General features: G+C 35.3%; 2 protein-coding genes across 6 annotated transcripts; both read right to left on the reverse strand.

Annotated features, from left to right (window-relative positions):
- Window positions 1-729: 729 nt before the first annotated feature.
- LOC111379014 (F-box/LRR-repeat protein 4-like) lies at window positions 730-10,919 on the reverse strand. Of its 4 annotated transcripts, none has more exons than XR_002699949.1 (5): window positions 7,973-10,919; window positions 3,995-4,216; window positions 2,523-2,825; window positions 1,305-1,842; window positions 730-1,190 (listed from the first exon to the last, which is right to left on the reverse strand). XR_002699949.1 is itself a non-coding variant. In XM_023002321.1 (4 exons), the coding sequence occupies exons 1-4, from the start codon at window positions 8,189-8,191 to the stop codon at window positions 1,640-1,642; spliced, it is 972 nt and encodes a 323-aa protein (XP_022858089.1). In that variant the 5' UTR covers window positions 8,192-10,919; the 3' UTR covers window positions 730-1,639. The 4 variants fall into 4 exon arrangements, 1 of the variants encoding a protein (XP_022858089.1); XR_002699947.1 differs by having other exon boundaries at window positions 730-1,304; window positions 1,580-1,763; window positions 2,419-2,825; XR_002699948.1 differs by having other exon boundaries at window positions 730-1,304; window positions 1,580-1,842; window positions 2,419-2,825.
- A 137-nt stretch (window positions 10,920-11,056) lies between these two features.
- Window positions 11,057-14,466, reverse strand: LOC111379013 (pentatricopeptide repeat-containing protein At5g18950). 2 transcript variants are annotated; one of them, XM_023002320.1, is made up of 4 exons: window positions 14,366-14,466; window positions 13,998-14,068; window positions 13,634-13,694; window positions 11,057-13,342 (listed from the first exon to the last, which is right to left on the reverse strand). In XM_023002320.1, the coding sequence occupies exon 4, from the start codon at window positions 13,019-13,021 to the stop codon at window positions 11,216-11,218; it is 1,806 nt and encodes a 601-aa protein (XP_022858088.1). In that variant the 5' UTR covers window positions 13,022-13,342; window positions 13,634-13,694; window positions 13,998-14,068; window positions 14,366-14,466; the 3' UTR covers window positions 11,057-11,215. The 2 variants fall into 2 exon arrangements, with proteins under 2 accessions (XP_022858088.1, XP_022858087.1); XM_023002319.1 differs by having other exon boundaries at window positions 13,634-13,710.
- Window positions 14,467-14,723: the final 257 nt, after the last annotated feature.

The following is a 14,723-nucleotide window of genomic DNA, read 5'->3' on the forward strand; positions in this document are numbered from 1 at the left end:
GTACTAGTTATATATTATGTGATTAATGAAAGTTTGTTTATTTGAGTGAAAAGTAATGTTCTATCACAACTTCTACCCCTCGGAGGAAACCGGAGGTGAAAGGGAGGGAATCGCTCGTCAATGGCAGGAAGCGAGGATGAAGTCTAAGAAATTTACAATTCTGACCAGTAGACACCATTCCTTCATTCCCCACCTATCCATAATGCAAAGAAAAAAATGAATTCCAGTGGAATCAAGGCTAGAGAGAATAGGATAAGGATAGATGGCCAAGGCCACATGAGCCCTGGCCATCTAGCACGGCTGGAGAGAATAACAATATAAACACAAAAGTATACTTTAGCCCCCATTTGATGGTTATTATTGTGTAAAAATGATGTTTTGATTAGTGATGTTTTGGAGAATGTGTGGTTAAAAAGTGAAAAAAATTTGGATTTACATGCAAAGTATTTTATTGTGTGAACATGTGATTAAAAATAAGTGTGGGAAATAAATTGTTTTGTTTCAATGGAAGTCAAACAGGGACTTAGTTATGGAGAACACATCATTAAGAACAAATCCAGAAGTAAAGATTGTTGCTATCTAGAGAGAGTTGGAGATTTTCAAACATATATTCAGATTGATTTTAGAATGTCTACAAGATTCAAGAAATTGATCAGGAAGACAGAACTCATAGAAAATCTATTTGACAAAAAAAAAAAAAAACGAATATTTTTGAATTCACATGCTGACTATAAGATCCTTTTATCTTATAGTGTGGTTTGAACATCAAAAGAATCTATGCAAGCATGGAAAAACAATAGTTTTCAACTGGATGAATGCAAAATGCTTGAAAGACTGGACATGAACTGAAATCATGAAGTTTATTATAAAGTTAAATGAATTATGTTTCACATGAAAATTTTGAACAAGTCCCATTAAGTCTTAACAGCCAAAGGCTTGAAGATGCCTAGTGTAATAATTGACAACAACTACAATTAGTAGTTCGCAAAGAGAGTTTAGCCACTTGTGTCACCAGTTACAGTCCAATTAAAGAGGCAAAACATAGACAAATTAATCAGAAATATATCCCAATTAATTACAAACAATAGAGCTAGAGGATATGTTACCTATCAAAAAAAAAAAAAGAGCTAGAGGATGTGTTAAACCAGTGCGCTCTGTGATGCTCAGACTTCCCATAATGCGTGGAGTACCTGTTCGCAATTGCGAATATGGAGCTTCTTCAAGTTCCGCACCCTCTTGCTATATCACATAACATTTTGTCCATAATACCTGAGCAGTAAACCAAATGAAGAGATTGCAAGTACCTGCAGCCAATGCGAATTTCACATAACGCATCATTTTCCATTTGCGGAAACCTCGAGCAGCAAGTCTAACTTAGAAAGGCCACCGCATTGAGCAGTCCAAGACCCCCAATCATAACATGTAACAGTAATGTCGGAACAAAGAGTTGGAAGTGATAATTGTAGGTTCATTGGGAGGTAACAAGGGAAGGGGAGGCTTCACAACCCAGACCAGTATCCGAAAAAATAATGAAAAGAAAATATTGTGTGGCAAGTAAAGAGGCTGTCAAGCTGCTTACGTGCAAGCTTTTCCAATGGAATTCAGTCCGCCTGTTGCAATATTGTTGCAACCATTGACATTAAGGAGCTAAAGCTCTGCGCAACCTAGCAACAGAATCCAAACCCATGTCATGCAGAAGTAAGCAATACTCTAGGCTAAGTTTTTTCAACTTCTTATATCCTTTCCCTATAGCGCAAAGGCTCCTACATATGTGTGAAGGAAAGATGATATTAGTGAACTAGCAGAAATATTCATCCATTTTTCCTTTCTCCAATCCCACACCTAAAACAAAAGAAGAGAATTAGAAAGAACAAAAAGAAATAACATATAAATCACCACTGGATAATGCAGATAAAGATAAAAGTCGTTCTACTTTAAAAATACAACCAATCTATCACATGGACTCCCATAAATGCATTAATCACACGCAATCGACAAAAAAACCCCACAATTTTTTAAATTTTAAACCCCAAAAAAAAAAAAAAAAAAAAAGAACGAGTTAATAAAAAATGCAAATTGCATTTGTGCACCACAGTGAAAAGAAAGACCTCCATAAAATTACATTGACAATAGTTTCAGAGAACAAACAATGGAGGTCCATAAATGTAACAAACCGGAAGTGTAACAGTGGAGCCACTACAAATGCTAAAATGCTTGGTGGTTGAACTGAAATTATTTCTTATAGGCCTCCAAAATTAAGCCATGTCAACACAGGAAGAATGACCTAAGTGAATGGAATCAAAGCTTCTTTACTTAATAGAACAAAGTACCGATGTCAACAGAATATTAAAACCAGTAGCATAAGAATTTCAAACAGGTAATGAATTCCGTGTTTCTAAATCACAAAAGATAATTAACCTGTCTGTCAATTTCGCACAGTGGCATAGAGATAAAAACTCCAGCAGTAAGCTAAAACTTCCAACAGCTTGCAAAGCCTCGCCCATCATATTTTCGAATTGTACCTTCAGAGATTTTAGTAGACAACATCCTACTGCTACAGAGAGCAAGCCTTTGTTGTCGATAGAACTTGAAACCAATGATAAGGATTGAAGAGATGGGCAATGAATTCCCACTGCTTCTAATGAGATATCAGTAAGACTTTCACAGGAAGCAACACCAAGTGATTTCAAAGTTCTCCCACAACCAACGGCTAACTGAAACAATCCAGCATCGGTCAAACCTACACAATCCCGCAAATTTATATCTTCAAGTCGAGAACAATATTTCCCAATAGCAGCTAGAGCTTCATCGTCAAGATGACACTCCTTTAAGAAGATTGCGTAACAAAAGCTTACTTAGGCATAGCATTTAAAATAAGCAGCAATCATAAGCTAGTCATACATTACTTCTAAACTAAATCAATATATAATAAAAAATTTTGCAGAATCCAAAATTGACAAGAGACGTAAGGCAATGTTTGGTAAGAGGGGAAGATGGGTGGAACCGAACAAGATATGGGGGGGCGGGGGGGCGGGGACTTCCTATCCAATGAGATTTGATATATGTGGGGCAAAAATTAAAGAAAAATAAACTTTTAAATTCACTTTTTTTAGTCCCATGGAAACCTTACCCTCCAATCAAGCAAAGGAAACCCAATTTCCCAATAGCTTTCCACTACTACAAACCATTCCAACTTCCCTAGTACCACAGCCTTTGTTGTGGATAAACTCTGAAGCTACTGATAAGGTTTCAACTTTCAAGGGATTGGCAGTGAAATCCACTGCTTCTATTGAGACATCCATAAGACTTTCAAAGGAATAAAGACAAAGTGATTCCCACAACCAAGGTCCAACTAATCAAACCCACAAATTCAGATCTTCAAGTCAAGAACAATACTTCCCAATAGCAGCTAGAGCTTCATCTTCACCATGGAATTCCTTTAAGAGGGTGTAACAAAAGCTTACTTAAGCATAGCATTTAAAATAAGCAGCAATCATACGTTAATCTTACGCAACTTCTAAACTAGATCAATATATAATAAGAATCCAAATTAACAACATACCTAAAGCTATGTTTTCTCCATGAGGGTAAGTTTGGTGTAGTAACATAAAAAGAAAGATGGGAAGGGACTTTCTATCCAACGTGATTTGATTTAAGTTAATAAAATAAAGGAAAAAACCCTTTTGATCCACTTTTTTCATCCCTTCGAAAACTTACCCTCCAATCAAGCAAGAGAAACCCAATTTCCCTCATAGATTTACTCCCAATAACCATTCCATGCAACTTCCCCAATAACACAGCATAAGAAAATATGCAAAAGGATTCTAGATCTTGCTACCAAACAGTCACCTAAGCTGAAGAAAAACATGCAAGTAGAAAAGCTCGATTGATAATCTACATTCACATGCAATGCATATGTTCTTCATTGATTAATACTGCTCAATGATAGTTTAGACTGTAGAATGTAAGTACAATTAAAATAATGGGCAATTACCTCTAATTGCAAAGACACGAGCAATTTACATTTCTCAGCAATAGATATTAGCCCTACATGTATTGCATCAGGAAACCACATCAACCTCAAAATCTCAAGTTTGGTAAAGCCATCTCTAACAGCAGCCAATACAGAATCTGGAAAACAACACTTTCTCATCCCATTTTCTTCAGACACACTTTCACCACTGAGAGCAAATTGATTAAAATGATATGCTCTCCCCTGTATCATGAGCAATGAAGGACACATTTAAACACATGATTCCAGCAAGAGATCTAACGGGCCAATAAGAATGTAACTTAATAGTAGCTCTACAATAATTACATGCAACACTACCAAGATAAAGTAAGAGCGTGGACTTCCAAATTCTAACACTGTTACAATAAATTGAAATTTTCAATTGAATATAAACAAGCAAATCTACAAATGCCCCAATAGTATACAATTATTTTTTGCAAATTTTTTTAATAATACATATGAAGCAAGTAGATAGATTAAACTACCTCAAGGAGAAGTCATTTTGATATATAGATACAAATTAGAGAATCCAACAACTGAAGTAATCTTCTCAGATTCCCATTTCCGAGATAAGGAAAAAATGAATCCATTCTCAAATAACTATTAACCTAAGGAGTTAACAACTAGATCTTCAAATGCAATGCACAATCTTTAAAATGTTCAATAATTGCTAAATTTTCAGAAAATGTTACAGAAATGGAAGAAAATATTGTAAACAGGTTTTCAACGATCTTAGCTAAAATAGAAATTTCCATCCAAACGAGTAATTTGCATCATCACATCCAAATCCAAAAATTATTTACCTCATATCATCATACCTCCATCTTTTGTCAATTAAAGTGTTAGTAAATTCCCAATACTACGCACTTAAATCCGAAAAGGTCAATTTTTATCTTGGAGAGAAGTTTACATGTGTAACTACAAACTTACCAATTTGCTAAGGAGAATGGGGAGATTGTTAATGTTTACACTCTGGGAATTCACATCCTCTAACTAGTAATTTAACTATTGCATCAATCTTGTTAGACCTGCCTGTCATGATGGCCACATGGCTAAGCCTCTCAAGACTAAGCCATCGCTTGCTGACAAACAGTGAAAGCATCAATCCTAGACTTTGAATCTAAACCAATGTTTAAAAAAAAAAAAAAAAACCAGCCAAGGCATCAACGGGGAAAGGTAAAGGGGGTAATGGCCGAAAAATCGAACGAGGTCAAACAAGGGGCAAGACATTAAAAACATACAAAACATTGGGGTGAACAGGCCGCTTCACAGGGTAAATCTACCAGTTTTCCATGTGAACAAGACTGTAAACTGTCGATCCTTCGCTTGTTTTAACAAATACTAACTTTTCAAATTTTTACAAATAACTGAACAGATTTCTAGTTTTTCCACTCAAACCAGCCGGTACGGTCTGGTTCTGACAGCAATGACATAAATATCAAAAACTCTCTAGAATTGGCTCATTTGGTAATTTGAATTTATCAGATCTCGTCCTCTTATTACGGATAGTAGGTATTCTTCTCTGCAATGAATAACTTCAAACATTTTGTGACAACCTCTTGATACATGCTTTTCATCTCGATTACATTTGTAAGGAAACAAAAGGTTTTGAACAAGAATGTATTTTCATTTCCTGAAACAACAGTAGGCAGTCTAAGAAAACTACCATCTGTCTATTAATATTTAGTTAATGACGTCTATGGTTATGGTTTGCAATACTTCATGTTTACTAATTTTCCTATCAATAATAGATTTGAACTACCAATAGTGGACATTTGGAGCCAATTTCGACGGTCAAGGGTAAAAGGAAACACAAATAACTACTTGAGAAGACGTCTCCAGAAAGATATTGGGAAATTTTTCTAGCTTTTCACGACATTAGCGTTCATTTGTTGATAAACTGAAAACATGTTCTGTCTTGGTTAAAGAAATCTTAGTGAACTGTTTCATTAAACTATTAAACAGAAGAAAAAACAGAAATACCAACATTGTGCTTCTGTCATTGTTTTCTAAAACATTTTAATAAATGTGCAAACAAGAGCATTCTTTATTTCCTATCGTATTAGGGAATATAAAGAGTGCATGATATAGGATCCAAAAATGCTCATTACATCTCATTAACTTTTTCAAACCCTCAAGTGCTATTTGTCATTGTATAACACGATTATGAACTTACATAACTATGAATAATGCTAACCACTAAGTCAGAAAAATGCATTGCAAGCAGAATAATATCTAAAAACGGAGAAAAACAGTACCAAAACTGATTTAAATAAATGCAGTATTAAAGAAAATTAAATATCTTCCCAGAATGGTTCTTCAACAATATTGCCAAGCAAGACCTAAGGGCCAGTAGTTGTGCTGGTTACCTGGAGATAGGTACTAATATGGTTGTTTCCTCTAAATATCTCATCCACCCCAACCCTCAAAAATAAATAATTAAATTAACTCTTCCCAAATTTTAGTTAAAGATCTTTTCCTCCTTTCATAACTGAAATTCAGTCTCATATTACAGTGTTCAGTTGTCATGCTTTTATATTTCCATATCACAAAAGGCTGTAAATGGATCGGATATCGACCGGATTTACCCATATCCGATCCGCTAAGAATAATTTATGGATCCAATACAATCCAATAATCTGACCAATATCTAATTGTTAATCCCATATTCGATTTGTTATGTTATTGGATATTCAATCCGAAATATTTTACACATTCTTTTTCATTGGAAAGAGGGGATTCTCAATCTCGATACAAAATTTATTATAATATATATTAATTTATATTGAAATTTGATAGGTTTGACATTCTTCATTAAAATTAAAAGTAATAAAATATGATACAAGTTTTAAAATGAAAAAATTATGTGTAATAAATTATGCGGTAATATATCAAATATATTTTATTATTATAACAAGTTGTTATCAGATCAAATTGACTTATATCCATATTCGCTCCATTTAGTTAATGGATATCGTATTCGGATTGTGATCGGGTTATCGGACTAAGACCTAAATCCATCACTCATTACTTTCATCTTATTCGAATCGACTTCGGATCAAAATTCAATCCATTAACAGCCCAATCACAATGCAGTTGTAGTATTATTTTTACATCGTAATCGCAAACCCATTCAACGAAGGACTATTCAGAGTGGTGTGACCTTCGTTTCTAACATTGTCCCTCACAAGTGCCTTCTATACTTCTAATGCTATTTTTTAGCACAATTAGAAGCAGCCTACCTTGATAATTGCCTAGCTCGCAAATTAACATCAACACTGAAGATTAAGAAAAAAATAAAGGCCTCAATTTTATTTTATTTTATTTTTCAGTATACAACCAAACAAATGAACTGCAGTAACTTTCTCCATTGGATGCCATCATTTTTTGTACTTGTGGTGCAACAGAGATGGCAATTCAATAGTTGGCAAGCTATGGTCATATATTCCTTTTATGCTCCTGCTTACAAATTGTTTCCCTTTAAATTGCTTTATCCCCATTTGGTTGTGCCATTAGACTTATTTAGGCAGCTGATTTTATGAGGATGATTATCTTTGTCTTCAATTAGGCAAAAGACTTAACTCCTTAGTCCTTTAAATCGACAAAAGTATGGTATTGGCTCGGCAGAGGCTTTTGATTAATGGAAAATTGATAAGTTGGAGTTTATCCAATTATTACTTTGATCTTAGTCCGGTGTTTCGTGTGAAATCAAACATTTCGTGAGCACCCCTTGTCCTCCGTTTCGTTTCAATTAAATTCCACTACATCACTTGTCTTGACTCTTGCCAATTGAAAAGAAAAGTAACATGGTCCCATCTTTTTAATCAGCTATGCAACAATGACTGCATATGAAACCTGAAATCAAATTCATAAGAATACCACCAATACAAACGAAATTAAACACAACAAAAATGATGGAAAGCTTTTCATTGACTTATCCAAATGCAAACAGATACTTACTGATATGGTAACTTCAACGCTAACAAACCGCCGGGATAGAAGCTTGACGTAGGCACTGGTGCTGATATAGATAGTTTCACGGTTTAAATGCTCTAGACTGAGCCACCGCTTGCACACAACAGAGCAGGCATCTCGGCTCTCCCACGACTCCAGTTGCCTGAATATTTGCAGTATTAACCTGTCCAGCAGGACTGTATTTATCCAATCAAAACCCCTCATTTTTCACAATAATTTAGTTAATTTTGAGTATGCTTTTCTCTACGCGAAGTTACAGGAGAATGCAAGAGAGATGAAAACCTAATTTCCTTACAGGCTATAGGGCGAGTATATAAACATAAGTTGAAAGCAAAAAGAGAGAAATTCCCAAAATCTTATGAGGTTGAATCACAGGTCCAAAATCTGCATTTAAAGCACTCAAACCGGCTAGAACTCTATGATATATCACCGCTGAGAATGAATTCTTCGCAAAAAAATAGTGGCCAACGAAGATAAAGTTGTACCAGTGAGAATGAATTCTTTGCAAAATCCCCAGTTACCTAACAAACCCGACCTTTTTTTTATTTCACAACACATGCAAAATCAAGCAAACAAAGATAAAGTTGTACCGGTATCTGGCTGGCCTTTCTGGCCAATGTTAAATGTGATCTTTGATAGAATAGCATAAATAAGTGAAATTCTCTCTCCAATAATGAACCTCTTCAGCACTGTAGTTCCATGTGCTCGAGTGAATCCTGCAATTTTTATTGATGTCACACGAGTAAAAGCTCGTCTTGAACTCAGCTGGCATCCCAAAGAACTCCTTAAATATGCTCATTGTGTCATCCATTGAACTATCAGCAACTCCATGGTTGATCACCTGCATTAACAGCACACAACTAGTAGTTTTTTGTTAAATACAGCATGAACCTGAGCTTGCATTAAGAATCTCCTGAATTATCTAGGATCTGTCATCGCCTTTGACCTTTTCCAAGTCGATTACGGGAACATTTTTGCAGACATGAAAAGAATTCTCCTCAAGCCTTCTGTCTGGTGGGAATACATAACTTTTTGGCAAAGATTGAATATCAATCCAGTTTTGACACAAGAATTTTTTATTTATTTTTAATGACCGTGGGTGTCCTTGCTAGCTTATGCGCACCTCGAGTAATCCCACGGGCCCTGAAGTTTACGGCCGGATATTTATCTCAGTGGCCCTGAAGGGACTCGAACTGGTGACACAAGAATTTTCATCCTCTGATTTTAAATTTTTTTGTCTATTTCAATTTTTTGAGAAACATAGAAATACACAGATATGAAACAACAAACAATCAAAGCAAATCTGACAATATTCTTTACACTACTAGGGAGAATTTATCATTTAATGCTTGGATTGAAATTAGCACTTTTCAACTATGCAGTATAGGTTATACATCAAGCTTTTATTTGTCAAGGGAATTTTTAATTATATGAAAAAATTTGTTTTTCTACTGTAAATTGAAACTATTATAAAAGGTATTTTGATCTAAATTATAACAAAATAGACAGGAAACAAATTTGGGACATTTTTGTAAATGACAATGTGAAAGTGGACATTTTTTACAATTTCCTCTTCTTCTTTTTTTAATGTGTTGTACTTGTACCTGAGAGTAAGTGGAATGGGAATTTTAGGAAACAGATAGATCTTTTAGATGTCTTGTTTTTCCATTTCTCCTACTTTATATTTTCAATCATAGGAACTGTAGGTGTATAATTCTATCCCTCGAGTCAATTATTTTGAGCCACAAATACATTGCTTTACGTTAAGCTTTAAAAATAAAAAATAAAAAAATTCAACGATGGCCCTCCATAACTTACCTATTTGCCCTGTAGCTAAAGTTGCAAAATCAGAAATATTTATTAATGTTTCTACTTTTGCTTCCAAATCCATGATAACCAATCAATGAAGCATAGAAAACACTACTCTTGTCAAGGTCCTTAAATCAATTGGTGGGTGCTTAATTGAATGTTAGAGTTGGTATATTTACTAACATTTCAAGTTCTACTTGGTAAAGAGTGCGACTTATAATAGGTCCAGTTCTTCCAAGCACGATAAGATATTAGGACAGCTACAAGGACGGGATTTAACCAATATGTCGATTGATACCAAGAATATTTTGCAAAACCTGGGGACAAGGGAACGGTGGCACTAGGTGAAGGATTTGGTGATATCTAACTGTCATCAAATAACAAATGTACGTCTTGGCTACATAGCTAGGAGTCTGGAAACCGGCAATATACGTTCTTGCCCTAGCATTGTAGAAGCAGGAGTTACAACCTTGATTACAAGCTGTCCACAATTGAAGAAGGTATTAGTTGAGGAGCGAAAGGTTAGCCCGAGGACCAAACGTCGAGCACATCATCTTTTTAAATATGTTTGACCTATGAATAGTATATCAATTTGAATCTAAAAACATAAATGCTGGGGATATACTTTTAATGCATGGTGAATCCATTCTTACAAACAATAGCACGTTTAATCTGAAGTTTTTGCAATGATATTTGTGCTAAGTTTTCCAAATGAACTAGTCACAAGTGTTGAGATTGGTTTTCCATGTACGCGACACTTCTATTTTATCCGGTTGAAGATCAGATGTTCCGGAGAGAACTGGTCCTAAAAGAACCAGTGAGTTTCTAAGCATGGTGCACATTTTGGCTGGTGCTCGCCATCAACAATTTTGCAAAACTCACATTGGCATAAAAATCAAATAAACCCTTGCATAGTAAAGAAGATTTTTGCATGTTTATCATAGTAGTTGATTCAAGTATAAAACTCACCAAGCAGCAAAAACATATTCATAAATGCACAGAAATATACAATTTCCAAGTGGCTATCTTTATACTTACTGAGAGAGAGAGAGCAAAGAAACATCAAATGATTAAAGGCAAAGAACTTCATGCCAAGAATCTCCAACTATTTTAGTCATCAATGTAAAACATTCAGTGGCATGAAAATGTACTGAGCTTTAAATAACATGCGTTTAAAGACAAACTTTAGGAAAAAAAGATATGACACAACGGTTGTGCACATTATTGGTGAAAGCTATAAATCACATCAAATCAGCCAAGTAATAATACCATCACACCCAAAATTTTGGAAATGTCATCAAATTTATTCGTACAGATGTTAAGTCGACTTTGAAAGAAAAATGTATACTATGAATAATACCTGTTCAGTAATTCTGTCAAAACCAAAAGGTTGTAAAAGATCTATAGGTCTCAAGAACCTCAACTTCTTTCCAGAATTCTCCCAAAACACGTCTCAAAATGAGAAGAATTACCTTGGCAAAGTTTCTTTACCAAAGAAAGGAAAATACATTCACTTACTACAAAACCCATTTTCAGCATATAATCTAAAACAAATAAAGCATCACTCAACTTATCAGCCTCAGATAAACATTGAACAAGTCTCTCAAATGTCTGCTTCTGTGGTTTGAGCCTGCTCTTAAGCATAGAGCCTAACCACTCCATCCCTTCTGCAACATTTCCTTGCTCACTCAATCCAAGTATCATTGCATCATAAGCAGAAACTGCAGGTTCCACACCCCTATCTACCATATCTTTCCAGAATGCTTTAGCTTCCCCGACATTTCCAGCCTCACAAAGTTTTTCGATTAACACGGTATACGAGGCAGTTGAAGGCTGTAAACCCTGCTTTAGAAGCTGATTAAGAAAGTATCTACCCTCTGATATCTTCCCTCTCTTGCAGAAGCCTTGAATCAGAGAATTATAAGTGATCGTGTCAGGAACAATACCTTTCTCAGCCATTTGGTCGAACAAGACACAAGCTTCGTCTAATTTTCCATTTAAGCAAAGACCATTAAACATGGTGTTGTAACTCACGATAGAATCTCCATAACCTCTTTCACACATATTCTTGTAAAGCTTCTCAGCTTCCTCAGTACCACCAGTCCTCCACAACCCATTAATTAAGACATTATATGTGTGCTCATTGGGAACGATTCCCTTATTAATCATCTCAAACCACAATTTCCGAGCATCTCCAAGCCATTTCATTTTACAAAGACCATGTATAATTGTTGTATACATGACCTGATCTGGAAAATATCCTCTATCCTTCAGATTATTGAAAATTCGAAGAGCTTCATGCCTCATACGTCTTTTGCATAAACCATGAATAACTTCTTGATATGTATGTATATCTGGAGAGCAATTCTTCGCAATCATGGTATGAAGAAGAGCAGACACTTTGGCATAATCACCACTCTTGCAAAATGCAGATATCAATTTATTGAATGCAGAATTGCTTGGAACATGCCCCACCGCCAAAACTTGTTGAAGAAGCTTGTAGCCGTCTGCAACTTTGTTTTCCATACAAAAAGCTTGGACTAAGTATCCAATCGTATCCACATCACCAACAACTTCACTTTCCAGCATGTCACTATACAATTTCCACACAATGTCGACTCTTGTTGCTTTGACTGACTGTAGCATAGCTGAATTCCATGTCTTCAACGACACACAATGGCCTGCCATTTTTAACTGTTCAAATAAGTCTAAGGCTTCCTCAACCAACCCGTTTTCAAAAAGACACCCAATATAAGACTCCAAACACCCTCGTTCTGGTTCAAACTTAGTTTCTTCAAGAAAACTCTTTGCGGCTATTGCAGCCTTGGCCTCCACAAGCCTACTAAAAATCATGTTACACGAAACAGGATCCGACAAGAATCCATTTTGAGACCTGACCCAATAATAGAATCGGGCCGATAACAACACATTCTTCTGCTGCCTCAATACCTCGTTATAAACATTAGGATCAATGAAATTCACCCCCGGAATATCGGATAAAAGCGTTTGTTCCCATCTGGGCTGGGTCTGAATAACCTTGGAGATCTCTTGAGCAATAATTACATCTGTATTTTGCAGATTCCTTCCAAATTCTTCACATTTCCCCTCAATTTTGTCATTACAGAAACTTCGGGTTCGGAATCGCTTATGGAGGCTAGGATTTTGAACGGGTTTGGGACTTCTCAGGAGGCATAAATTTGAGAAAAACAATGGAGGTTTTCCCATCTAAATTTAGTTTTACTGAATTTTCAAAATTCCTCTTCAATGAAAATGTAAATAAAAATTTGGTATCAAAAGATTGATATTACATTGAGCACATACCATGTCATATACATATAAATTCATGCGTCTGTGTGTGGAAAGTTTCGTTCTTTGAAAAAAATTCTTTCATTCATAGTCATAGACATGGGCGGACCCAGGAAGTATTTTCAGTGCGGGCGATATCAACCACAAAACCGATGATTCATTGCACTTCTCCGACAATATACCATTATTCACAAAACTAAAATCGCATCATGCGGTAATCCCCTAACACGAATCTGCTACCTGTAGCGTAAAAAACATAATATTGAAAAGTTAACTAACGTAAAGAATCGAACTTTGGACAAAAACAGTAAAGCCCTAAATTTTAGTTTAGGCCCTAAAATCTAATAAAAAGATCCATTTTAAATCAATTATGAGATGGGAAATTGAGAATAACATTATAATACAGTAAAATCTTGATGCTAGAAAACAAGAAGAAATTGGGGGCGGCCAAAAATCTTACACCAAATCAAATTCCATACCAAATTTGATGCTTGAAAAGGACAAGAAAGAGATATTTAATGGAGAAATTACCTTTGAATGAGGCTTGAAGTGTGTATATCATAGCACAGCAGGGTTGGAAACAGGGCCGGTCCTGTGATTGTTGAGGCCTGAGGTTAAATCCGTAAATTAGGCCACCGACGAAATCAACGTAAATGTAAAATTCTATGGTGTATAATGCCCCTCCACAAAATCAACGTGAATGTAAAATTCTACGGTGTATTATACCCCCAGTGAAATCAACGTAAATATAAATTAGTTACTACGTGCGCCTGTGCAATTATTCATCCTACAATAACCAATCATATAAGCCGACCAGCCTGCAATTATATAAATCGAGAAGGCTTCAAACATTTTCAATCTTTTCAATAACAAGTTAGGGCAAGCCATTACTTACTTGGGAAGTGGAATTTCGACGAAAATTATGGAATTACACCCTTGAGAATTCCACCATCACAACTCACGAGCCTGAAATAAAAATTTAAATAAAATCATGATACTTTAACTTACACATTATCAAATTTAAGTAAAATTAAATTTAGGGCATTATCACATTGTAAGAAGTTATCCGAATGAATTCCTTCAATTAAGTTATAAAATTCATTCACTGATGCAAAATGGATTTTCTAACTATACAAGTGACCAATAGTCATTAAGCTGTAATTATTTAAATATCTAAGTTATCTATTTAAAAGAAGGAAAAAAAAATCATATTGATGCTAATGATTTTACATTTTTCAAGTTTAACTAAAAGCGACAACTTACATATAAGCTATTGGCTTGAATAAATTCTTGAAATACAGGATCCAATCTGAATCTCATCTTCCATTCTGGCTTCTGCTATACTTTAAGGGCCTGAAAATTGTTAACGTGTATAGGGTAATACAGTAATAGGAACCAAAGTCTTTTACCAACGAAAAATCAAATCTATGAAATCCCTCAAAATTCCAAAAGAAGTGTAGTTACTGTCCTGTCAATCGATGCCCAATATCAATGAGTACCAGGAGTTGCAGCAACGCTTGATTCTCTAATTTACTTTGCCCTATTCTCAATCTAATAAAAATTCTAACCCCAGGTCCCATCAGAGGTGGAGTGACAGACTTGCAAAGATGAGACTTCGATC

This window comes from Olea europaea, unplaced genomic scaffold (assembly GCF_002742605.1).
Source record: "Olea europaea var. sylvestris unplaced genomic scaffold, O_europaea_v1 scaffold1919, whole genome shotgun sequence".
Lineage (NCBI taxonomy): Eukaryota > Viridiplantae > Streptophyta > Magnoliopsida > Lamiales > Oleaceae > Olea > Olea europaea.

Bases quoted from the DNA above. Each gene is read 5' to 3' on its own strand.
- LOC111379013 (XM_023002320.1), bottom strand. From the start codon at position 13,021: ATGGGAAAACCTCCATTGTTTTTCTCAAATTTATGCCTCCTGAGAAGT.
- LOC111379014 (XM_023002321.1), bottom strand. From the start codon at position 8,191: ATGAGGGGTTTTGATTGGATAAATACAGTCCTGCTGGACAGGTTAATA. The intron at 2,826-3,994 runs GTAATTGCCCAT...ATCTTCTTAAAG, and splicing joins TCGTGTCTTTGCAATTAGAG to GAGTGTCATCTTGACGATGA. The intron at 1,764-2,418 runs GTTAATTATCTT...ACACATATGTAG, and splicing joins TGTGCGAAATTGACAGACAG to GAGCCTTTGCGCTATAGGGA.